At 40.6% G+C, this 25320-nt stretch overlaps 2 protein-coding genes across 2 annotated transcripts in view; both read right to left on the bottom strand.

Moving 5' to 3' along the window:
• LOC133132562 (signal-induced proliferation-associated 1-like protein 2) overlaps window positions 1-13545 on the bottom strand; it is a 34861-nt gene extending 21316 nt beyond the window's left edge. Inside the window, exon 1 of the mRNA XM_061248043.1 lies at window positions 13285-13545. The gene's annotated coding sequence lies outside the window, so the exon portion shown is untranslated. The remainder of the gene's footprint in view (window positions 1-13284) is intronic.
• A 477-nt stretch (window positions 13546-14022) lies between these two features.
• LOC133132834 (histone acetyltransferase KAT5) lies at window positions 14023-24864 on the bottom strand. Its single transcript, XM_061248590.1, has 14 exons — window positions 24802-24864; window positions 24646-24712; window positions 23690-23758; window positions 23291-23430; window positions 22698-22766; window positions 21716-21898; window positions 21527-21601; window positions 21130-21378; window positions 20203-20292; window positions 18888-19028; window positions 18560-18653; window positions 17722-17881; window positions 17191-17272; window positions 14023-16295 (listed from the first exon to the last, which is right to left on the bottom strand). Exons 1-14 carry the CDS (start codon window positions 24811-24813, stop codon window positions 16161-16163), a joined length of 1566 nt encoding a protein of 521 aa, XP_061104574.1. The 5' UTR covers window positions 24814-24864; the 3' UTR covers window positions 14023-16160.
• Window positions 24865-25320: the final 456 nt, after the last annotated feature.

The following is a 25320-nucleotide window of genomic DNA, read 5'->3' as shown; positions in this document are numbered from 1 at the left end:
TACACTTGAACACTGTTTTTCAACAACCTTTCATTTGAGACATGACCACAAACGCAACCGTTGGAGCGTTGTGTGTGTGTCGTAATCAGGATATGGCTGAGAGGTTTCAGAGTGCGCTGCAGAAAATGTGTTGGTTCCTGAGTAAATGTTGGATGTGGTGCATAGTAGCTGGGTGCAGGGCTGGAGGCTGTCAGGAGGGTGATGTGAGGTTGAAGCAATGAAAGATGCTAGCGCTTGGTGTAGACTTTCTACAGAGAAACCTGCTTCCTGTTAACTTTTCTGATCTATTTATGAAAATCTTCTACTCCCCTGCTGCTTCCTGTGTGGCAGGAAATGATGTCATATGCGTCCTGACCTCTGTGCTTCGGCAGGATGCTAGTAGTCACATACTTCTCTCACTCTGACAACAACCAGCATATTTTCCTCTATCTCTCTGTCACGACTGCTTGTTCTCCCTCCTTTTGGCTTTGTTCTGGTCTGGTCTTCAGTTATGATGCCATCACACCCTTGGCCCACTCCTAATGACTGTAAAATTGGCAGCGTTGACTACTGAAATATGAAGTGAATCTATTACTACCACTCCCTTCTGTTTTCTGTATGACACACCAAAATAAATAAATAAGTCAATATGTAAAGAACTAAGCTGGAAATTAGGTTTTTAAATGTTGGACTTTCACCCAAACTCCCACAAAACTGGAGGTTTTTTGTTGTTGTTGTAATTTACTGTTTGCCTACTTTTTGACAAATCTTCATTCACAAATCATAAAATATAATAAAAGAGTTCAGAGCTGGCTCTTGTGCCTTTATACGTACCATAAGCAAAGACAGGTATTAAGTGTGAAACATGAATGAATTAAAATATTTAATAACTACATTGAAAAAGAGGGATCATCTACATACCTAGTCAACCCCCAGCTCTTCCATGCCAAATTCGATGCTGTGACTGTTATTAACCACACCAAGCTATTTATTTTAGTTCTGTATCATCCACTAGTGCACGGGTTCCCAAACATTTTTCTGATGTGACCCCAATTGAATGTTCATAAACTTAGACAAACCCCCTCTACTCCACTCCTTTGCCAAAATCTTTCTACAGATCAGTCTCTAAATGCGCTTGCACTTGACCCAGTAATCGACTGAGGCCCGCCATCTTTAAGGACATTCCCGTAAATTTTGTTATAAGTGTTTCGTATAAATTATGCACCTGTGGATCCACCTATCCCCATCTGCCATACATCTGCTGCATCAGTAACTGACATGGCTTTGAGCTGCTGCTTGAAGGAGCAAGGACATTCCATTTGCCTAATTCACATTTTCTCAATTTACCATCTTCACTTCTTTTTCTACCCTCCTTTTCCAGCCCCTCTCGATGGGTGGAGCTTGGAGTATGAAAATGAACAAAGATAAAGGAAAAAATGGAAAAATAAGCGATTGGAATGAGCCCATTGCCTTCCCTTTTACTTTGCTCCCTATTTCCTCCCTAATTCCCCCTCCTCTACCCACTCTACCCGGTCTCCTCTGCCTCTCTCTCTCCACCCTCTCTTCCTGCATTGCTACATCCCTTCCATCTCTTCAGTTTTTCTCCCAGCTTTCTATTAATCCTGCTGCATCCACACTACTCACAGTCTCTCTTGACTCTTTCTGTTCCCTTGCTACCAGACTTGCAAGGCTATGCACTCTTATCCCATAGTTTTCTAACACCCTCTGAACAGGACTTCACTAAGGCCAGCTGAGAGAAAATGAGACAACATGTGTTGTGAAACTGCTGTGCAGCTTATTTTCTGCTACTCTTCCACACAGTCATGTCCAATCAGGTGAAACACAAATTTAGCAAACTGTATGGGAAGATGGGGCTGTCAGAAGGCTGGTCCATGAAGCAGGATTATTTGAGTTAGCTGGATAACTGCACTGAGTGAAACCTGGATGCCCCCAAATCTGGAATACGGACGTAAGTAGAAAGAGCTGTTCCTGCTTTGTGAAATGACCCCAGAATCCTGACATGCACAATTTCCTCAAAATTGAAATATTTACAAAAAATGTATAAAAAATAAAATATTTTAAGGCATTTAAGGCCTCTTCGGTGTACATCACAATTTTGTAAATGTAAAATTACTCTGTTGTGCTTCAGAGTCACAGAATGCAGTGTCTCATTTCAGAGTCAGGGCTGAGTCTTTCTACACCATTACCAAGTCCTAAGATGGGAGCCCCACCACAAACCCCAAGTCTCAACACTGAGACAGCCTTACTGTACATGCTCCTGGAAACTCACATTCAATTCTAATTCAGATTTAGATACTTTGTACAGATTACAGATCTGGCTGCTTCTTTAGTAGTAAGTACTAATCCTTCTCTTGGATTCATCTGTGATGTTTTGGCTCTAGCATTGTACCTACCTTAGTATCTACTCTTTGGGCAGATTAGATTGCAGTTGTAGATTGTTGTTGTCATAATATAAAAACTTTAGAGATCATATACACATGCTGCCAAACTGATTAGGTTACAGGAATAATGCTAATAATAGAAGAAACACCCAAAGGTCACCTGAACAAACACATTTGGGAGATTATATGTGAATTGTTACAGTTTTTTGATGAAATTCATGAAATTAATGAAAATGTTATTAAATGGTACTGTAACTTATTTCCATTCTCTAACATGACACAAATAAAGAGAATGGTACAGAAAAATGACAACTTTAGGATTACTACCTAATTGATAGCGGACCAATTACCCTTGAGGAAGTTAAATATTCCTCAATAAATAAATTAATGGAGCATGATACTTCCAACCAAAAATTGTGAGACAATTGATGACATCAATACAATTAATCTTTCTTGTTTCTCTATTTGCTGTCCGCTTTCTATCCAAGAAACTGAAATTCAGATCAATAATTCATCAACCAGCCAGATTGCTGGGCACATTGTTGGCAAACCATTTCTCTGGAAGACAACATTAGCATCACATTCCCAGTGGATCCAAGCACGGCAGCACTAATACCCAGCTCTCACTTAAAATGATCACGGCAGTACTTAAAATATGACTGCAACATATGTTGTTTTTTTAATCCTATGTGGATAGCAAATGTCAAACTGAGCCAGTCTCTGGAGAGATCTGAATTTATGCCACAACAGACTGACTAGAAACAAAAGGTTTGAGGTCAAAGCAGAAATTATGGTACTTCAATTTAAGAGCACTTTCTGACATCAATATTTGTCAATTAGGGCCCCCTCAACTCTGCTAAATTAAAGTGCCACTTAACTAGGTCACATTTAAGGTGATGTTTTTTATTAGATCAAATGAATGCACAGCAATGATAAGAACTTCAGTTGCTCCATTCCATTAATGTGAGTGCCTTTCACAGTGATTATAAGGTTGGAAAAAATAATTTGCCAATACTCAACCATACTTGGTTGAATTAGGTTGAAAACCTTTCAAATTGGAAAAACAGATTAATAATATATACCTTTAAATCCACCACAGGGTTTTACATAAGTAATTTCATTTTTTTTAAATGTGCTGGTAATTTCTTTTAATGAAAGAAACTTCATAGCAGCCAGCAGCCATACCACCCTGTCTCAGTCTCATGTCAAACCTCCAAAGCAAAAGGGAAGAATCAAATAATAGATGGAATAAGTAAATACAAACTGAAATACCAATAAATGACGTGATGGGAAGAGGGCGGTGTCTTGAGAATAACCTGGTGGGACACCTTTGTAGATGGCAGTGGATTGGGAAATGCACGTTTCAAGCATTGAGTGTGTTTTGTAAAATCATTTTTGGGATGAAAGGGTAAGTGAACCTGAATGCACGGAGCCAAAAAAGGAGACGAGAGTGCTCAAGTTGATAAACAGAGAAGTGCATGAGAGCTGACTATCTATTAGCAGTGATACAGCCTTAAGGTACCACATGACAAACTCATTATCAAAATGAGGAGGGTAGGAATTACAGGAGCCATTCCAGAGTGGGTTCGGAACTGGTTACGGGATAGAACACAGAGAGTAGCAGGAGGGACTTTATCTGAGCAGGGTATTGTGGGAAGTTGAGTTCCACAGGGACCGGTGCTGGGACCACTAATCTTCTACATAAATGGTCTTGACAGAGGAATTGAAATACTTCAGTTAAATTTGCAGATGATACAAAACTAGGAGGTTTAGCTAACAGTCTGGAATCTACTAAAGTAATCCAGGAGGATTTAAACAGAATCCAGAAGTTGGCGGAAACCTGGTAAATGAAATGCAATACAACAAAATGTAAAGTCCTTCATGTGGGAAAAAAACATAAGGCAGGATTATTTTATGGGTGGTACAAAATTGAAAAGTATGCTAGATGAAATAGGTAATAGTTGACCAAAGCCTTTCAGGTTCTAGTCAATGTGCAGTAGCAGTAAAAAAGGCCAACAGGATGCTAGGATACATAGCCAAGAGTATTGAATATAAGTCTAAGGAAGTTATTCTCACCTTATAACAACTCTTGTTTGAATGCACTTGGAGTACTGTGTGCAGTTCTTGGGACTGCACTATAAGAAAGATATAGAGGCGCTGGAAAAGGTTCAGAGAAGAGCAACCAGATTGATTCCAGGTATAAAAGATAAGAGTTATGAGGATAGACTTAAGATGCTTAATCTCTTTAATCTTAGGAAAAAGAGACTTAGGGGGAACTTGACTGAGGCTTTAAATTGATTCAAGGGATTAACAAAGTGAACTATAGGCGATTCTTCAGAGTGAGAGCAGATAGCAGAACGAGAGGGCACAAATGGAAACTGGCAAAGGAGAAATTCCGTACAGATATTATGAAGTATTTTTTTTGCGAGAGGTCACTGTGTGGAATAGCTTGCCAGGATATGTAGTGGAGGCAGAAACACTGGGGGTTTTCATGACCAGACTCGATACGGTGCAAGATTTCATTTAGCTTTTAGGCAACTAAGCAGTAGGTACACTTCGGGGTAGGAAAAGGATGGCCTATTTTCACCATCACATTATGTAATCTTATGTTATGTAATTTTGTGTAAACAACTACAGTAGTTAATGGAAATTTATAATGAATGAAACGGAATTAGAAACACCTAACTAGTATATGTTTATCCTATCGTTTTCCTTATGTATACATATTCCCGTAACTAATACTTTAGTTAGCAGTTAACAGATATACTATAAACTAATGAAAATTGTATTTCATGCCCGATTAATGTATTTGTGCAGTGTGCATAGTGCCGGTTGTGTGGACGGTTCTTCTTATTCAGTGTAAATTGGCTTGGAAATGAGCAAATACTAAATGTATTAATTAAAATAACAATGCTACAATGAACTGAAATTCCACAGCTTTGTGTTGCGGGGATGTAAATATCTATATTTTGAAACCTCTTGTTTGTGGGGGGGTTGGGGTTTGGACACATAGTATAGTACAAAGTTTTCTGTTTTGTTGATGAAGTGCACTATGGTTATGGCTTATATGTTTCAGTCTCAGTTCTTCTTCATTCTTCCTCTTTGACACCACATAGCTGAGAGAGAACCTGCACTACTCTGGGAAATGCAGACACACACAAAACCTCTGGGCTCATGTTGCCTTTAAAGAGACCCTACGATATATGAGTCATGTTTTTGGAAGAAAGTGTTCTCCTCAGTGTTTCTACAATGATAATTGCCATCAACTATTTGACTATCTAAGTACACAATCATCCTATTGGTCATAGAAACTAATTCAAGTGTGTTTGCATTAGTTACAGACAAATTTAGAAGAAAACAGATTCAGAAAAAGAGATTCAATGATACAGTGGATTGGAATTTTGTATCTTCCGAATAACTAGAACGATTGTTTTGTTTCTTTTTTTGCATTGCCTGTTTCACCAGAAAAGGGAAGTTTCTTTGCTGTAGCAAAAGGCTGTTTCTTCAGCACGTAGTATTGCCCCCAAATCTCCACTTCCCCTCTGAACAACCTTCTAATCCTACTATGAGGGTAGAATTGCTGAGAAACAGAGAAAGTTGATGATAACTGCTAATCGCTGATCATTGCTGTCTGTTGACCCTTCATTGTTTCTCATTTCCTCTCTGTCGAGGATAAGTCATATATTTATGCCTGTTAGGACAAGGAATTGTGGGCCACTTTTTATTTTGAGTACAGAAGTGTGTCTTCCCGGTATTCACATTTTAGGTTCAGAAGATGCTCTATTTTAATCCACATTTAGAGAAGTCACGTTTCATCAAGTTTTATTTTTGAAACAGGTTTCATCATTGACTGGCCAGCACATTTCTCTGTCTCAAGCCAAGGTTTTTTTTATTTTTTTGAAAATTTAGTTATAAAAAGTATCTTCGTACAAATATGACCAGGAAATAGTAGCAGTACTAATGCAATAGTATTGCAAAATAAAATGTTTAATTATGTTTTAAATCAACAGTAATAATCTCTCTCACGCTTAAGCTATCCTATGTTGTTCTTTCACTCATTCGTACTTGCTACATTTCCTGTTGTGAGACTGAATAATTGTTCATCTCTGTCTGCTGTCACTCTGTCATTGACAATTACTGTAAGTGCTAATGTCTCCATAATGTCTCTCAGAATGGACTCTATACCCGACATCGACTGATATACCCTGCCTATTTCCGTTGTTTCTAAATCTATTTACTTCTCTAGCCTTCACTTTACTGAGTGAGAACAACACTGCTCTTTCTCTCTAGATATTTCTGTCCACTAGCCTTTATTTATCCTCTTATTTTTCAGTGACAGCACTTTAACATGCAAGTACTTTTAGCTTTAACTCATAACCGTAAAGAAGGAAACTACATCGGTTTTCCTCTTCTCCATTAGCAATAATTATGATGGTTAATAAGATATCACATATGCAGTAAATCGTTAAACACCTATGCGGTACATTGTCAAATATAAGTGAGTAATTGAATTCCACATATACAAACAAATCAACAATGGATATACATGTCATATACTGTATATGATTAGTATTGTGATACATTGATGTGCCAAGTTAAAAATAGCAATGCGAATTTGCAGTTCACTGCAGTTGCACACTGGGGACCGGGGTTCGATTCCCGGTCCTGCCAAAAAGCCAACTTTGGGCGGCTCACGTGGAGCAGCATAATTGGCCCCTTGCTCCAGAGGGAGGGACTTGGCAGGGTTAGTAGATCGCCGCACAACAAAAAGCACCACGGACGCCTTGGAATCACGGAAGACGAGCATGAGACGAGACGGCTTGTAGAAGGCGTGTTGCTCTCCTTCGGGCCGCCAAGGGACGGGGTGTGGGCGTTGTATCTAATACTAGCTCTAATTGAATCAGATGGGGTACAATTGGCTACCAAATTGGGAGAAAAAGGGAAAAAATTCGAAAATTAAATAAAAAAAATAAATAGCAATGTAAATATTTAGAATTGAACCACTGGAAATTGCAAGATCATTTGAATATACTGTTATATCATGTTATATATTACAGTAGTATGATACTGTACAATACTGAACGGCTTATTTAAATTCCTACATTTTTAGGATGATTAGACAATTTCTTTATTTTCCTAGAAAGGCTAAAAAGCTGTCTAACACAAGCAATTCCCCTGAAGAATCTGTGGCTCCCACCATGTTCTCGCACCAATTCTTCATGCCCTGGCAATCGGTTCGCATATACTGCAGCTGTATGGCTTTGTATCTTTTTTGTCTGAAAGGTGCTTTTAGTCACGGTCAGTTTCTGTGAAAGGGTCAGCCAGTCTAGCCCAGCAGTGATATCACTAAAGGAAAAAGGCAGACAGTACACAAGGGCTCTGCTCTATAAAGCTGCCCTTTATATAAAAAACAAGACATTTTAATAATAGTGAAGGACAGCTTGTGTGTCACTGAACGGGGAGAGTGAATCATTTGGAGAATCATTTTGAGTGCTTCTTATTGCGTGTGTGTGTGTGTGTGTGTGTGTGTCTCTTCATGGAGCTACTTCTTCTCTCACTTTGAGTTGTTTCGGTTAGTAAAATGACAGTAATTTATTTTAACCAAATTACAAAAGTACCTCACATTGATGCACTGGCATCGAGGAGTATGATTCCTCACTCATATCTGAGAATCATTTCAGAATGCAGTGCATTAGGCCGATATCAGGGTAATAGAATGAGAGGCATTCAAAGTAGGAAAGACCACATCATATTCAGTGACATCCCGGTGGTGCCTGGGATAGCCACTGACTGTACAGGGCCAAAGTATGCAGTAGAACTAAACAACAGCAGTGCCTCGAGTATAGAAAGAACCATTTTAACCGATTATGAACCCTTGAACTACAGTATATGGAAGTTTACTTTTCGAACCATTCTTTTCTCTGTGAGTGTCCAGCTCGGCATTTCAGTAATGTACATGTAGAATGATGTCTGCAAAGTTGTTGGTGGAGATAATACGATAAGGGAAATGACAGAGAGAAATCGGTGCTACAACAAGAAGCCTGGTGGATATTCGTCTGAGAAATGGAAGCCTCTAGAGGCCTGAATGAGTTATCTGCGGTTAGTAAGCTTTATCTTTTTTTAAAGATGATCTCATACACATTGGAGGCATTATATAACAAAGCAGATAAAATAAAATGTGTTGTCATTATTTGTTTAGCGGATATGTAATGTAATGTGGCAACTAAGCTACATTATTGCATGACGTCATCAGTAGGATCTGTTACTTGCATTTTTGTAATTTACTATACTGTATTTTAAAAGTTTTACCATTGCATATAAATTTGAATAATACAATTATTAAATCAATAATATTAATTGCATGAGTCACTAATCATCTTCATTACAGTTAGGTAGACTTTTAGGTCACTTTTAGATTCTATGTTCTAGTTTTATCTGTTTCACTGGATAATGTCTACTTACCTACCTTGCAATAAACATCATTAAATGCTATTTTAATAGGATTTCTTTTTTAGCTCTTGATATTTTCTTGGGTATTTTTTCAATTGTCTGGTAATGGCTGTGTAAATACTTTAAGGCATAAGACCTAAATTGCTCAATTGCTCACTAGAGAGGCTGTTATCACATTTTCACATTGAGAATAAAACTATTCTGTCAAGTTCATAACCAGTCGTGAACCACCCACCCCACCCCCACCCCTTGTTTAGTTCTCCTTCTACCCTCTACACCAGTGGTAACCGACCCTGCTCTTAGAGATCTACCATCCTGTAGGTTTTAACTTGAAACCAAACAAAGCACACCTCATTCAAGAGCTAGAGATCTGCATTAAGCTGCTAATTAGCGGGTGTCAGGTGTGCCAAATTCGAGTTGAAATGAAAACCTACAGGATGGTGTGGTAAATGGTTAGCATTTATATAGCGCCTTTATCCAAAGTGCTGTACAGTTGATGCTTCTCATTCACCCATCCACACACTCACACACCAATTTGCTGCCATGGAAGGCACCAACCAGCTGGTCAGGAGCATTCTGGGGGTTAGGCATCTTGCTCTGGGACACATCGACACACCCAGGGCGGGATCGAACCGGCAACTCTCCAACTGGCAGATGACTGCTTTTACCACCTGAGCCCATGTCACCGGCCTGGTCAGTACATCTCCAGGACCAGGGTTGGTGACCACTGCTCTACACTCAGTCAGTTGTATAAGATCTGAGAGAAATTAGTCTGAGCTGAGTGTGACTAATAAAAGCAAATTGCTGGCAGCAGATTGGAAGATGAAAAGCAGTTGGCCTAACAAATAAGCTATTCCTGTTTAGGGCTATATTGTGATTGCTTGACTTTGAACTGAGACCATAATTACAATAGAGGAGAATGGAGTTGAGCAGTTCAGGCACGGACCACTATTGTACATGTACAGGCCACATCTTCCATACCCATAAGCTAATAATCTAAATTGCACCAACACAACTCAACTATTTTAACGTGTGGCAGAAGCATAACATAGACCAGGAATCAGCTAGTCATAGTCCACTAGGCCAAGAACTGCTGGTGTCCCCCCCTCTCTTTAACTGGGAAAACAGTCTGGCCAATAAATTGCAGTAATTACCAGGGAGAAAAGAAAACCAGGGCTGGATTTGAGGGCAAGAGTTGATGATCCCTGGTGTAAACTGTAAGCTTCTTTGGAAAAATCTTTGTGCAAATAAATACATAAGGATAAAAATGATTGGAAATTGCCCTACATACACTCTGTAAGCACTTTATTAGGTATTTATTAGACATATTTTTAAAATTTATTACGTTTTCTGCTGCTGTAGCCTATCCACTTATAAGCTTGACGTATTGTGTGTTCAGATATGCTCTTCTGCATACCACGGTTATTTGCTTTACTGCCACCTTCCTGTTAGCTTCATTGTTTGCATCATTCGTTCATGCACAAGCAAGCTAGAGTTCATTCTAGGTGTGGAATTGGCATTTAGAGTCTGTTCCTGTTGTCTCTTAATGTGAGGACCAAATAAGTGGCAATGCCAGTAAAGCAGGCCATCATGAGGCTGAAAAATCTGAACAAATCTATCAGAGACATATCCTATCTCTGATTTGGGAATGCCAAAATCAACTGTATGATATACAATTGATTTTTTTGGGAAGCAAGAACACACTGGTGAGCCCAGAAATACCAAACAACCTGGTCAACCTTGAAAGATGATTACGGTGGATGAAAACACTTTCAATTTTGAAGAAAACCCCTTTTTCAACTGTTGAAGAGGTCAATAACACTCTCTATGATGTAGGAGTAAATGTGTGAAAAACACATAAAGACCATAAAGAGAAGACTACACCAGCAAATCTCAGAGGGTTTACCGCAAACCACTGGTAAAGCCAGTATAATTTGCTAAAAAAGAGCATGAAAAAACGTATGGACAGATGAAATGAGTATTAGTACCAAAGAGAAAGAAAGGGGAAAATGTGGAGGAAGAGAGATGATGCTCATAATTCAAAGCACTCCCCTCATTTGTGAAGATGTACCTGTTATGGATTGGGCATGTATGGCTGCCAGATTTGAAATGTGACTGCTGAATCTGAAATTAAGTACTAAAAACTTTATCGCAGATTTGTGTTTATGTTAATTGGTCCAATTACATTTGCTCCGCTAAATGAGGGGACAATGCATAAAAAGTGTAGGGCTGTAATTCCTACACGGATCACCAAAATGCCCTCAAATTAAAGCTGACAATCGGCACTTAAATTTATTTTATTTCAAATCCAATGAGCCAAAACAACAAGATGGAGGGCAAATATAGATGGAGACTGTGGCCATAAAGGGATACACATGTCCAGCAACAATACTCAGGTAGACTGTGGCATGTATACAATCCTGAATTTGTACTAAGGGGGCAAATGTTTGCCAAGAAATTCCCCACACCATTACACCACCACCACCTGATCCGTTGGCACAAGGCAGGATGATTCCAAGGATTTGTGTTGTTTATGCTTAATTTTGACCCTATCTGCGTCACAGCAGAATCTTTTTACACCAGTTGTGGTAAAGATATTATTGTGTTAGCCACCAGTAGAGTAAATTTAAACACACGAAGCACTTTATTATACCTACTTATTCATGCGATTATCTAATCAACTAATTGTGTGGCAGCAGTGCAATGCAATGTACAATCATGTAGATATGGGTCAGGAGCTTCAGTTAATGTTCACATCAGAATGTGGAAAAAAAAGTTCTCCAAGTGACTTTGACCGTGGAATGATAATTGGTGGCAGACAGGGTGGTTTGAGTATCTCAGAAACTACTGATTTTCACACGCACTTATCTCTAGAGTTTGCAAAGAATGGTGCAAAAAAAATAAATAAAAATAAATTCCAGTAACCAGCAGTTCTGCAGACAGAAACGCCTTGTTAATGAGAGATGTCAGACTGGTCAAAGCTGAGAGGAAGGTGACAGTAACACAAATAACCACACACTACAACAGTGGTATGCAGAAGAGTATCTCTGCTATAATGGTTTCATCACTGTGTCAAAGTAGCAAGCTTGTAGTGAACATTGAGTTCTTTGGAAACATTTCAAAAATCCTACTCTCCAAAGGGTTAATCAACACACTAGCCACTCCACAGCTACCAAGAAGATATTATCCACTACATTACATTGTTTGGCAGTACATCTAGTAGTGTTCTGGGCTAGGCTAATGCATTTATTTCCAATTACACTTTTATTCAATTATAATTGTGGATTCACCATACAAGGCTGGAACACAAGCTACTGAAATAGGCTTTTAATCATTCCAGCCCAAATGACATGATTTTGTTTTAGTTGTAAAATTGCAACAACAGTTCATCAAGGTCAATCAAATAGGCTCCTTTCAGTTTTGATTTCTACAGCACTCAAAGAAGGCACTGATGTATGTTTCCCTGCATTATTCTGTGTCTCTGATGTAACCGTGACAACAACGCGTCATCAGACTCACATGTGTGCAATGCCCCACCCTTTTAGACGGCAGCCAATCAATTCACTGTTTCTAGCGCTGAAAGAGTTCCTGCTCAGCACTCAGTTATAACCATCACCTATCCACGAGGACTGCCGACAGAGACATCACATGCATGACATTGTACAGATATTGAAACAAACCACTTCCTTAGATCCCAGATGAAACATTTATATATGAGAGAGACAGAAAGGGAGAGAGACTGAACATATCAGCTCAATATCCTATTGCATTCAGCTCAAATTCTGAATTGAATCTGAACAATTTGGCTAATTAACTTATTTAAAAATGGACACCACGCCATTACAATAAAGGTAGTTTAAATTGCGTGAAATAAAACGGTAAGACATACAGACACACACACACACAATATATCATATTACAGAATTATTGCCATCTGCTTCCTCATAAATCACCTGACAATCCAAAACAAACCAAGACATGCTGTACCTCTCTGTGTCTGTGGGGACAAAATGTAATTCAATTCCGCTTTCATTGGTCTCACCACACAGCATGTTACGGCCAAAGTAATTGTTTACCATTGTAAAACAACAATGGTCAAGTGCAACAACTCTATGAATAATTATCTCTCATTTTAGTTTATGAGATTGTATTGTAAACTGTTGCTTATTCATGCCAATGTCAAAACCCATTTAAGCAGTTCAACAAAGAGTCACACAATACAGTGCTTGAGGGGGGTCTCAAAAACCATTGCATTTCCTATAAATATAATTTCCTTCCTGTCAGGGCATATTTCATCTCCTACATCACTGTGGCAGATTTTTATGGTGGACTCAATTATAGATGCACGTATCTGTCAGGTAAGTGAGTGCACTGAATCTGCCGGGTCAAAGTCTCTCACGGGTGCCGTGACAAAGAGCCGAAAATGTGGATCAAATGAAAAGACATGCCTTACCTCCACATCGCTTCCCCTTTCCTTTCTCTCCCCTCTTCGGTCTTCTCCCTCCTCCCCCTCCTCCTCGCGAGGATAGCATCGCGTCCGTTTTCTCCCGCTTTTCTGACTTCTTGCTTCTTTGTGTCTGTTCCTCTTCTCTCAGCGCTCTCAGAAATCCTGTGGTTTGTGCGCGGGGGGGAGCTGGCGCGGTCACAGCGGCTCAGTCATAAGGAGCAGGAGGAACAGGAGCAGGTCCATTTGCCCTCTCTCGTTCCCTGGCTCTTGCCGTTTCTGTTCCATTCACATTCAAGGCTGCCCCCCCCCCCTTCTCCCTTCCCTGCGCATTTCTGATCTCGCCCTCCCCCCTCCTCTTTTCTTTCTCTACCACTCGTGCTGTCAGAGAGGAAGAGACAGCACTATGTAGCACTAGCTACAGTAACTCACACACACACTCTGTGAAGCTAATGTGGTTCAGACTGAAGACTAAATCAATTGAAAGGATGTGTTAAGACACCAGGAACTGTGGAATGTATCGGAGTACTAAAGTTATACCATGCCTTTATAGCTTCTTGGGTTTCACCCTCAGTTAATGTGTCAAGTGTTTGGGCATTTAAAATCAAATGCATTCTGTGAGTTCTTTATCATGCACCCCTTCATACTGTATGTTATTCTGAAATGAAACACAGTCATACCTGTCAGATGCTCACAGTAACATACAGAATAACAGTATATTGACATTCAACTGATACTGTGAGGAAAGCTAATTTAAACATTTAATTAAATACATTTGAAGGTACAACAAATGTAGGATTTTGTTTCCGGAATTCATACAAGTATTAGTCAGGTGGTCAGGTTTGCACTCTTCTGGAGGTTCCAGAAGTTTCTGGAAGTTTCTCCCTAATGACTGACTGAGCTCTCCCTATGCCTGGCCATATGGCACCGACTGGGTGGTTACTCTCGGTAGTATGTGGGGTAGGTGACAGTGTTCTGGGACACGACCTGCTAAAATTTAGCGTTTGTGAATACCAATATGCAAAACGGGATTTAGGAAAAAAATTAATTTGGGAATAAATAGGGGGTGGCCACTAAACCAAATCTTTAATTTGTCTGGTGACTGAGCCTTTTCCAACACCCACAGGACATATAAATATTTTATAAGCTGTGCATCCATTCCAGATAGATATCACAAGGTAGCAAATATTTACTCTGGTTTTGCATCAAACAGTAAGTCTACAACATTTTTACACAAGTAAAACCAACCTATTGGATCATAGCTGATATTGATGAACTGACTCATACATGAAAAGATAGCAATTTTCTGAGTCTACCAAAGCCTGGATTTAACTCACATTAAATCAGCTTCAAATGCTTATGTGGTCTTTTCTTACGTTAAATCATATATTTTCCGCTCAACATGTGAACAAATGTACAACACGGCAGTCGGAAGTCAACCGTTCATACTCCACTTCCTATATTTAAGTATAGAATATCAGTGACATCTAGTGTTCACTGCCTATAGTACACTTTACAGTAGCCAGCCCGGATATACATACTGTCGAACATATCAGTTAGTACAGATTTATAAATTATTGATATTATTAAATAACTTTAATAACAGGATGTTTTTTTTCTGCAAAGGGAAAAACACAGCTGTCAAGTGGTATTTTTGAGGGTGAACATTTTTCACACAATTTGTGATAAAAAAAAATAAAAAATATGATTCTTTTAAAAAAGGCATGAGAAATTGAGCCAAGGTAAACATGAATAACAAACATATGGCAAGTACGGTTAAATAATATTCAGGTTAAAAAAAAAAAAAAATTACTGTACAGGGTCACTAAATGCAAATTCTTGTCACAGTTAAACATGGCATTTGAAATGATCGGCATATTTCTTTTAATCCAACAACAGAAATGCATTACCATATTAAAAAATACAACTTTACAAAGTGCTATGTACATTAGAAGTGGTCCCCATCCTACACACATGGGTATCATTCAGGCTGGCTATTCTCACTGTGCGTCGTGTGGCCAGGTGCTTGCAGTGAAGAGTGAGACAGGCCTTCATCTGAAACAATTTATTTAAGTCACTTAATTTATTCAAACTAACATGGGAAATGTATCAGTCACTTGACATATTAGAAATATACTATTCCCCAATCGCTGACCAAATCACTGCCACCAAAATGAATAGTTTTGCTCGAGGTCCACAAAGCCATAAAGCATTATTCGCCCTTTGCGGTGGCGGCAGGATGAAGATGAGAGATCGGGTACGGGAGCAGAACGAGCCTGGCCTGATGTTATTCAGTCAACAAGGACGACGGAGCAGTTAAGCACCTGGTCCCTGTTTCAGGAGCGGTGGTGGAATAAACACCCAGAGCCAATAGGCTTTTATATAGGGCAAATCTGGCCCCCGAATCCGCATCCAGCCCTGGTTTTATTCTAACTCGGGTAATTAGTGTCACCGAATGGCCCTCGAGGACCACAAGCTGCCGACCCCGGATATATGAGGTTCAATTAAACACTGATGACACATCATGGACTAATGCCCTGTAGAAAACCCATAGACAGGCCTAGGAATAGACAATATCCTAGATCAAACACAACGCTGGCGTCACGTCAGTCGGTTAAGGGAGAAGTAACGTGCAGGTCGCATCCGCCCATGAGGGGTTAATGAATGTGGGTTCAGTGTCCCAAGAAGGGCTACGGTGGAAATTCGTTTTTCATTTAGCGGACTTTATTTGAGCGTGGCGATGTTCATTCTGAAGGGGAAAAAAAGAGAAACAGGGCGATAGACCGCTGAACACAGCGTGTGTGTTAGTCTGATCCATAGAGCCGTGGTAGCTCTCTGCAGACAGGGCTACGGGTGTCAGGGGACGGAGAGGGGCAGTGGAGCCTCTACCACTTCCCTCTCTTGCTCCAGTCCTTGGGAGTGAAGTGGAGGCATTTGGAGTCGATACGGAGGTGCCGTTTCTCCATGGCCCTCTCGTGCCCGTCCACGATGTCTTCAGACAGCGTCAGGATGTACTGCCCCTGCGCAGAGAGAACGTACGACAGGGATATGGAGTGGGCTCGGTCGACAATCCCAAAGGCACACCACTCCCAAACATGCCTACTCCAGACCTGGGTCAAATACGCAATTGTTTTGGGTTCAAATACTTTTCTGTGCTCAATTCATCTTGCCTGGCAGAACTGAGCCAACCAGGACCAGAAGGTGGGGTTTGCATTTTGTGAGAGTATTTCACAGGTTCACAATACACCAGACAAGCTCAGTAAAGTGTAGAAAAGTACTTCAATCCAAAACAATTACATATTAGACCCAGATATGCACCACTCTTCCACCTACATTGAAATTCTGCCATGACTTTCAGGCCCATAATGACGTATAAAGGCACTGCGAGTGACTCTGGAACAACAAAGGCATTCTGGTCAACCTGGCATGGACTTTAGCAACGTAAACTCGCTGCGTTCCCAAGTTAGCTCACCATGTTTCCGAACAGCGCAACTTTCAAGACAAATAACAAAATTACTTTGATATCAGCTTTGGTTTTTGTGCGTGTGTAAAGTAAAACTCCTTCCGTTTTCATAAAGAACTTGGTACGAGACACATATGTGATTCATTTCAGTATACAGTGACATGGTAATAGTGCTCCCCTGTAACAGTGTGATGGGGAAGCTATGTTGGTGTTCGGGCCATCATGAGCTAACACGGTCTTCCGATTACAGGGATGCTACGCAGTTATTTTAATATATAGTTATTTGTAAAACTAACATTCAACGGGCGTTAACTTCTGGCGGAAGCGGCCACTTCCCCGTGTTCTGAACAGTTTACGTTAGCTTTTCAAGTTGTGCAAACTACACTAAACCACACATGCGCATCAATGGTCCCTTTGGATCCACCGAGACGAAACGCTCCTGACTCCCACACCTTGTAGTAGTTGATGAGGTTGAGGTACTGCAGGGTGGATATCACGTCCTCCTTCTTCACACTGGTTATCTCGCTGATCTCGCTGTGCACACACCCACAGAGAAGAGCATTTTAACCCACAACCATAACAAACAAGTCTGTCATTATGCACATACCGATATAAAATGTTATACATGCAGGTCAACAGGTTATGTAAACATTACAGTTGCGCTGCATACAAAATAATTGGTTCAGGCACTTACCCAACTAGCAATATGGTACATATAACAATTATCATTGTTTGACGCAGCAGGCAAATTAGCCAACTAGCTATGCAAAAAAATATGGAAATATTTTTGTATTTCTTTTATTTAAAGCAGACTATAAATAAAATGTAGAGATAACCCCAGTACTAAAATTGCTGTCTCTAAATAATTTTCGAGAAAAGGACCGTAAAGCTGTAAACAGAAAACGGTCATGACTAGATGCACAGATTAGCAGTCACAAGGTCAGTGCAGAGCCGCTGGAGCAGACCGACACTCGCGCACGTACTTGATGGTGATCTGCGGCCTCTCTCCGTTGTCGGGCTTGAGGTCCATGAGGATCTCCAGGATGGTCTGAGACCAGTAGCTGCGGTAGGACAGCAGGCCCAGGTCGGACAGGGGCTTCTCGGGGGTCCCCGTCTTCCCCTCCACTTTGGACAGCTCGTAGCCTGAGGGGAGGGACGGGCATGACCTTGAGTAAGCTGAAATTAACACCGTTCATCCCACCCCAACCCATCCTACATCTAAACACGCATGAAGACAACACATACATACACACAAATGTGTCCACTGCAGACCCCTTACTTGTGTGTATAAAGTAACATAATGCTCAAATAATATTTAACCGCCAGTGATACAATGATACATTAGTACAGTTCTTTGCTCTACTAAGGTAGTAGCCTCCAAGCCTTATTCATTTCCAAAAGGACGTCAAAGGAGCCGTGTGATAATAATACAAGTGTCTAAGGAGAGACTGAACTCATTTCTAACATAAGAAGACTTGAAAAATGTTCTTATGTAGATGAATGCCATGACTAGCAAATGAACAGCCCGGACTGTAACAATGTTGTTTTCATCAGATTGATACTTTCAGAGAAATCCTTTGGGCCTGCAGTTGTTTAAAATTGAGCCTAACCACAATGCTACATATCAATTCTAATCATTCTAATCATTCTAATTCTAATCAAATTAGTGAATTCTACCCACGGTACAGAGCAGAAAAAGAAAGAACAAAGCCACAAGGGTCTGGAAAAATAACACGCTGTACAGCTACCTACTGTGGAAGTTATTTCGGGTCATGATAACGCACACTACTCCAGACCTGGAGTGTGGAGTATGGGACTTACTGAACTCAATGAGCAGTTTTCCATAGCCTCTCCTTTGGTAGGGAGGCAAGGTGAGGATGCAGGCAACATTATAGTCCTCTGTTGACTCCTTCTCCTGTAACCACCAAACAACAATTATACATGTATGCATGTCACTGTGGGAAAACAACTATAATATTAGGGTTACTTGCATATTTCAGTGTTCATAAATGAGTGTTCACTGAATGTCAGAATTCCTAATTCCAGCAATGTCATCAGGTTGCAGTAGGGCATTGTGTGGTAAATGTAAACCAGCATGCAGTCAGGCAGCTGTTTGGTGTACTGTTTGCTTTGCGGAAGGTTCCGGTACCTTGGAGAAGTAACCCACGATGTGAAAGCCCTTGGAGTCGTACTCCGTCATCACGTAGAAGAGAAAGGGGTCCGTATCGTAATACAAAGTCTTGTGGTCCAGGAAGCACTTGGCCAGCAGACACAGGTTCTGAGAGTATGTCTTCACAAAACCACAGAGAAAACGGCCACACAGAGGCTTCAGTGTTTTTGAAAATTAAAACGAAATATTGACAACAGATGTCATCTGACCCAAAACCTCTAAATGGACAACGAAAAGGCACAGGGGGTTTAATGCTTTCCGCAAGAATTGAAGACGATGCCACACACTGGTGTTACTTACGGTGAACTAAAATTACAATTAAATTCCAGGAATAAGGGGGTGACACCATTCTACACGATACTATACCTTCCAGCATTTATTTTAATCTCCGGTGGGGAAAATCACATTTCCTATCGACTTTTGCGGTTAATAGAATGTTTACTGTGAAAATGTTTAAGAAGGAAGCATTCACCAATACATTTGCATCTAGCTCACACCACATTACCATTTTCTCACAACAATTAAATTAGCAGGATAAAATCAATGTGCCTTCGGCAAAAGGAAAAACAAACAGTAGCTATCACGAGTCAGAAGAGAATTTGTTCTTAAGGTTCTGTTCCACTGAGAAAATCCAATTTACCCTTTTCTGTTTACTGCAGCAAATCATCCCTCAACTATTCAACTTTCAGGATAATACCATACCACAATACAATGAACCATTTTTCTCAGTGCAGTCATCCTACCATCATAAACTCCATATCCAGTGTTACGAGTGGTTTGAGATAATTATTTTGTTGTTATAAGCTTTAGGGGCAGGTACAGCATCACAAATCTCATTGCAAATTTAGAAATTTCATTATTTTTCTTCATGACAAATCTCTAAAAATGACTATTGGGTACTGGTGATAAAAAAAAATGGCTCAAAACAATCTTTCAACATGTCTTATTTAGAATGTAAAGAATTATAACGATATCTTACTTGGTTCAGATTATAGACAAAACACAATTTTTAATAAAGTAAGCAAATGAGCTAATTTACATATTTTAGTATAGTTTATCTTTTAAAGTCCAAACCTCAAGATCTGGAAGACCAAAGATGCGTTTCTGGTGGAACATAACCTTAAATGGTGGACTTCTGGGCAAGGTGTTCAGTCCACAGAACAAAAGCTCTAACATTATGGTGACATATCTTCAGCTTCATTAGAGTTTACAGCTGCGAGTTCTTTCCACATTTCATTCCAAACCCCATATCGGGCAGATAAATTAGAGACGTCAGATCAGGGAGCACAATCACCTTGTTTTTCCGCCCGTCGATTTCGAAGAAGGAAATGGTGCCCTTACGGTAGATCTCATTGCCCGGGGGGTGCCGAAGGTTACACTTCGTCTGGTTAAAGAGAGGGGAAATAGAGAGACAGGGGGAACAAATTCAACCAAAATCTCAATAAATATTCTGTCTGCCCTGATGAAGGCCACCGTTTGGCCGAAACATGTTGGTATTTTTTTAGTGTTCAACTATGAACTAGCCTTTTATTAATAAAGCTGTTTTTTACTTCATTGGAAGAGTGCCTTGGATCCACTTCTTTTGCTCGTTTAAATATTCTAGTCTATCCAATCTACTATTCGTGCATGAATGCCAACTGTTTTTCCCCCATCATTTTCTATTATCCATTAACATCATGTCACTTTATAGTTTTATATAACACATATGGACACGTTGCTATGTCTGAACTGCCTAGAAAAGGGTCTGAAATCCAAACTGTACTTCATTCCTACAAGTGAACACATGTAAAAATGTTCGTATCACAAAGTGTGCGGCCAATGGGGAGCTAATTACATACAAAAGCATCTATAGAAACAGCTTGACTATTTTTGTCCCAAGTGCCACCTCTAGAGAAGATTGCCCCACTGCAGCTGGAGTGCAGCAGCCTGTAGCGTAGCAGCTAGGCTACATAACTGGGACCCGCAAGGTCGGTGGTTCAAACCCCGGTGTAGCCACAATAATATCTGCACAGCTCTTGGGCCCTTGAGCAAGGCCCTTAACCCTGCATTGCTCCAGGGGGGACTGTCCCCTGCTTAGTTAAATCAACTGTAAGTCGTTTTGGATAAAAGCGTCAGCTAAATAACATGTAATGTACTGTAACGAGTGAGATATACGGTTTAATCCTCAGAAATGTTTCGAAATGTTCAGATGGGAGGCAGATGCTCCGTGTAGCGCTCTCACCAGATGCCTCTGCAGACACTTGAGGCTCTTCAGGTACTTGAGGCAGAACTCGCAGAGGTAGAGCACAGGCAGGGTGGTGAGCTCCTGTGGGTAGGGGGAGAAGTACCAGGGCTTCAGCCGGTGCCGGCCCAGCTCGATGCAGTCGATGTTCTTCATGCGCGTGATGATGTCGTCGTGACTGCGGTCCGACACCAAGCTGCCCGTCATGCGGGGGGCGGCGGGGATGCCGTCGGAGCTGTCCTGCGAATCCTGGGACACAACGGGCCGGGGTGCAGGGTGTTATTAACCACCGAAACACGCAGCCAGAGACCCGGCGAGGAACTCTTAAAATGAAGTTCAAAATCTGCAAGACTCGGAGGGAGCAGTTTTTTTATTTTTTTATTTTTATTTTTTTTACCTCGTCGGTTCCTCCGCAATTTGCCTTCCGCTTTCTGCCCGGCTGCGAGGGGATGAGGGGACGGGCTGTACCATTCTGGAGACAAAATAGGAGGGCAGAAAGAGTGGAAGGTCAACAACATCTCAACAATAAAGAAGCAAATATGAGTACATTCTCAACAATAAGAGTGCTGACGGGTATTGGGTTTACCGTAGTGAGGGAGGCAACCTGCTCGTGGTCGTCACGGGTGTTGCACTTTTGGGTGAAGGTGTTATTGGTGTCCCTCATAGCCGGATAGACAGCAGCCTGGGTGGTTTCCGTGGAGCTAGGCAACGACGGCACAGGTGTGGCCAGCGACACTGTCGCGAGGGAGACCGATTCAGCTTTCCGCTTCTAAAACCAAAATGAATTATACACACCTACTTCAGATTGTTGCCACTTTGTAAAAGCAGGACTGGACAGAGAACAATTTTAATTTAAATGAACAATAAGAGTGCTGTTGACTCTTAAAGCTGCCCAGTGTATAGTAACAGAATCAAAAGCATGTTGTGTCAGACATTTGGTCTGAAAAACAGCTGAACCTCCTGACCCTGTCTGCATGCTTTTATGCATTTAAGTTGCTGCCACATGATCGGCTTTTTAAATATTTGCATTAACAAGCTGGTGTACAGGTCTACCTAATAAAGTGCTCACTGAGTATACATTTAAACTGATGGCAAAGAGAACAAAGCGTTCAGAGGGAAAAAGCAATCAGTCAACGTTAATTATTTCTTAAAGATTCCAGCCAATTCCCTATGGCTAAATATTTCCTGTTTGAAAACATATTAAAATTTTTCAAATGGCCGGATGTGAGGATACTAGGGTGCTGGAGCAGTACCTTCCTGAATAAAAAGTTTTAAAAAACTATTCATTTTACATACAACAGAGTCCTTTCGTATTTGATTGAAGCAATTCAATGCATGACACAATGAAGACTGAATTACTAAGCATTACTGAAGCCACAGAAAATCTTTCAGAAGATGTACAATGAAGTGAAGTCCAAATGCTGTGATTCAAATCCTCCGACAAAGCTCATGTCACACAGTTAATGTAACCAGAGAGCTATTCTGAAACTCATTCATTCTAATCCGGTGGAGCTGACCACAAATTATTTCTACTCCCTCAGTGAGAAGCGGAGAGCAGGAATTAGTACCGTTGTGGGAATTGTTTTGCCTCTGGATGGAGATGTAGCAGTAGGGAGGCTGAGATCGACAGTCTTCCTCTGAATTTAAATAGAAAGCGGAAGTTAACATTGATCAAAACCTAGTGTTCAAAGTTCCTTTTTGTTTGACTCTTTGTGCCGTAAAACAATCAAAGCATTTGACTATGGTATGCTTCAAGCTAGAACTGAGCCAGAGGGATTCTACTGTCTTATATAGAAGAAACTGAAATCAGAAGACATAAAGTCACACTCTGAACTCACTCTGAACTGTGCGTGTGTGTGTGTGTGTGTGTGTGTGTGTGTGTGTCTGAGTGCGAGTGTGTGCGTGTGTGTGTGTGTCTGAGTGCGAGTGTGTGCGTGTGTGTGTGTGTCTGAGTGCGAGTGTGTGCGTGTGTGTGTGTGTCTGAGTGCGAGTGTGTGCGTGTGTGTGTGTGTCTGAGTGCGAGTGTGTGCGTGTGTGTGTCTGTGAGCTTGGGGTGGGTGCTGTGTGTTATTACAATTGAATGGCTGGGAGCCTGGTGTTTGAGGAGCTACACAGGGACAAGCATGCTTCAGGATGACGGGGACCAGCCGTGGGGGCTTACCACGGGGTCTCTCTCAGGAGAACTGGGCCGTGACCCTGAGAGGCCGTTTTTGGTGGGCGTCTTCGCCTCCTTTTTAGGAAGCTGTAGTTTCTTCATGTCCAGTCTGTCAGGGGTCACCCATTCATCCAGACGCTTGTTGACTTTTCACACACACGCAAAAAAGCAAACAAATTAGTCTAATACTGATACTGCAACTGAGTAGACTGACAGAAAAAATTCAATGATTCTACTTTTGTAACTATACCAAATTGTATACTGTGCCATGTAATAGTTTCACAGTATAGGAAATATACTCCAAAGATTTTGTGTTGCTTACAGAGACAGCTAGACTATCCAACCACACTATTTACTGTAACTGTAGGCTAGTAATTTTACAGTTAACTAATGGAGAGTACTCACAGTCAATGTAGTGGACATAGTAGAGTTTTCTTCCAGGGATGTCTTTAACACTGAGAATTTCTGCCAATGCTGGGGGAAAACAATATATTGTTACAATCAAACACCACCAACAACAACAACAACAATTAGGCTAGGTGATGGTACATCTGCAGGCTGTTGTTACCATGAAGAATCCCTTTACATTGTTATTTCACTGTCCCCATCACAGCACGATTGACATGAGCAATGGTGGAAGTACTGTCCTAAAATTTCTTATGACCCACAAGTATATAAATGTGTCGCCATTACAACACAATTATATGGAAATATACTATCTATTTTCTGGAGATGGTGTTCATGTTATCAAAAATGTAGACCATTTTAAAATGTCAGATATCAAGATTATAATCTGGATCCTTCAATTTTGTGGTAAACATAATATATAAATAAAAGTATTGGCGAAGACCTATAAAGGGATATCAGAACCATTTATCTACGACCTACAGTAATGTAGATATGGAAAATCAAATCATGGTGCCACGCGAATAAGATCTCCCAGATTCCCTATTATGGTAATAAACACTCCAGGCTATGATGACATTATAAAGAGATTGAGTGATTTATGTATGGCAAATATGATCTAAATGCAGTGACATTATATGGCCATTTCTCCCCCCAGAGAAGGAAAATCTCGCTATAATTTTGCAGTCGTAGTAACATTTCTGCGTTTGCGGGTCAGGCACTCTTTAGGTAACGTTATGAAATTGTAAGACAACGGTTCCTTCAATTGAGTCGAAAATGCTGCGACAGTAGCAGCGACAGATTTTGCTTGCAGTGATAACAGAATGTAAACAAGTACGCGATACTTCACGGAAAAAAAACTATATTTTACCACAACTTTACACTGTGAGCTGTTTATGTTTTTACCTGGCAAGCTAACTAGCTCGCTAGCAGTAATAAAAAATACCGCTACTCACGCCACTCGTCTTCATGTTCCTGGTTTTTTCTAAGAACTGGAAGGCGGCAACCTTCAACAATCTCACCCTGAGGATAAATAACAAAGTTTCAAAAGCCAGTTATCACAACTTATGGCAAATATTAGGCTGCTAACAAGAATTTTAAGAGGGACTTACCGAATCCACCATTTTCCTCGATACTTCTTCTTCGCCTTCTTTCTATATTTATGTAACTGTTAGTTCGAGCATTCGCATTGCTACCACCTATAGGACCGGCTGACCAAGTCCACCTCTGCGAACACACCTTAGGTATTTTGTGCGAAAAGGGGAACGGGTAAAATTATTTACGTAGTTTGTCTCACCGACAACACATCACACCATCCAGCAAACATCCACCATCACCCTTCCATCCACCAACAGTATCTCAGTATCTGCAGAGAAAACGGAACGGATACGGATTCAATTTCTATAGTGATTACAGCTCAATTTTAGAAACTGTATTCTACAACTTCAAGCCTATCCCACACAGGAAAAAACGTTACATGCATGTCAGATGTATTTTCCAATATTAAAAATGGGCAGTGCAATATTTAAAATGGCCATTTTACATTAACTTCAATAATGGAAGTTTTGAGGAAGGATGAACATCCAGAAAGTATTCAGACCGCTTCACATTTTTACAATTAAAATGGATAC

The sequence above is a fragment of the Conger conger genome, chromosome 7 (genome assembly GCF_963514075.1).
Source record: "Conger conger chromosome 7, fConCon1.1, whole genome shotgun sequence".
Classification (NCBI taxonomy): domain Eukaryota; kingdom Metazoa; phylum Chordata; class Actinopteri; order Anguilliformes; family Congridae; genus Conger; species Conger conger.
Note: the sequence above shows the minus strand (reverse complement) of the source record. Positions and strands in the feature narration are given on the sequence as shown.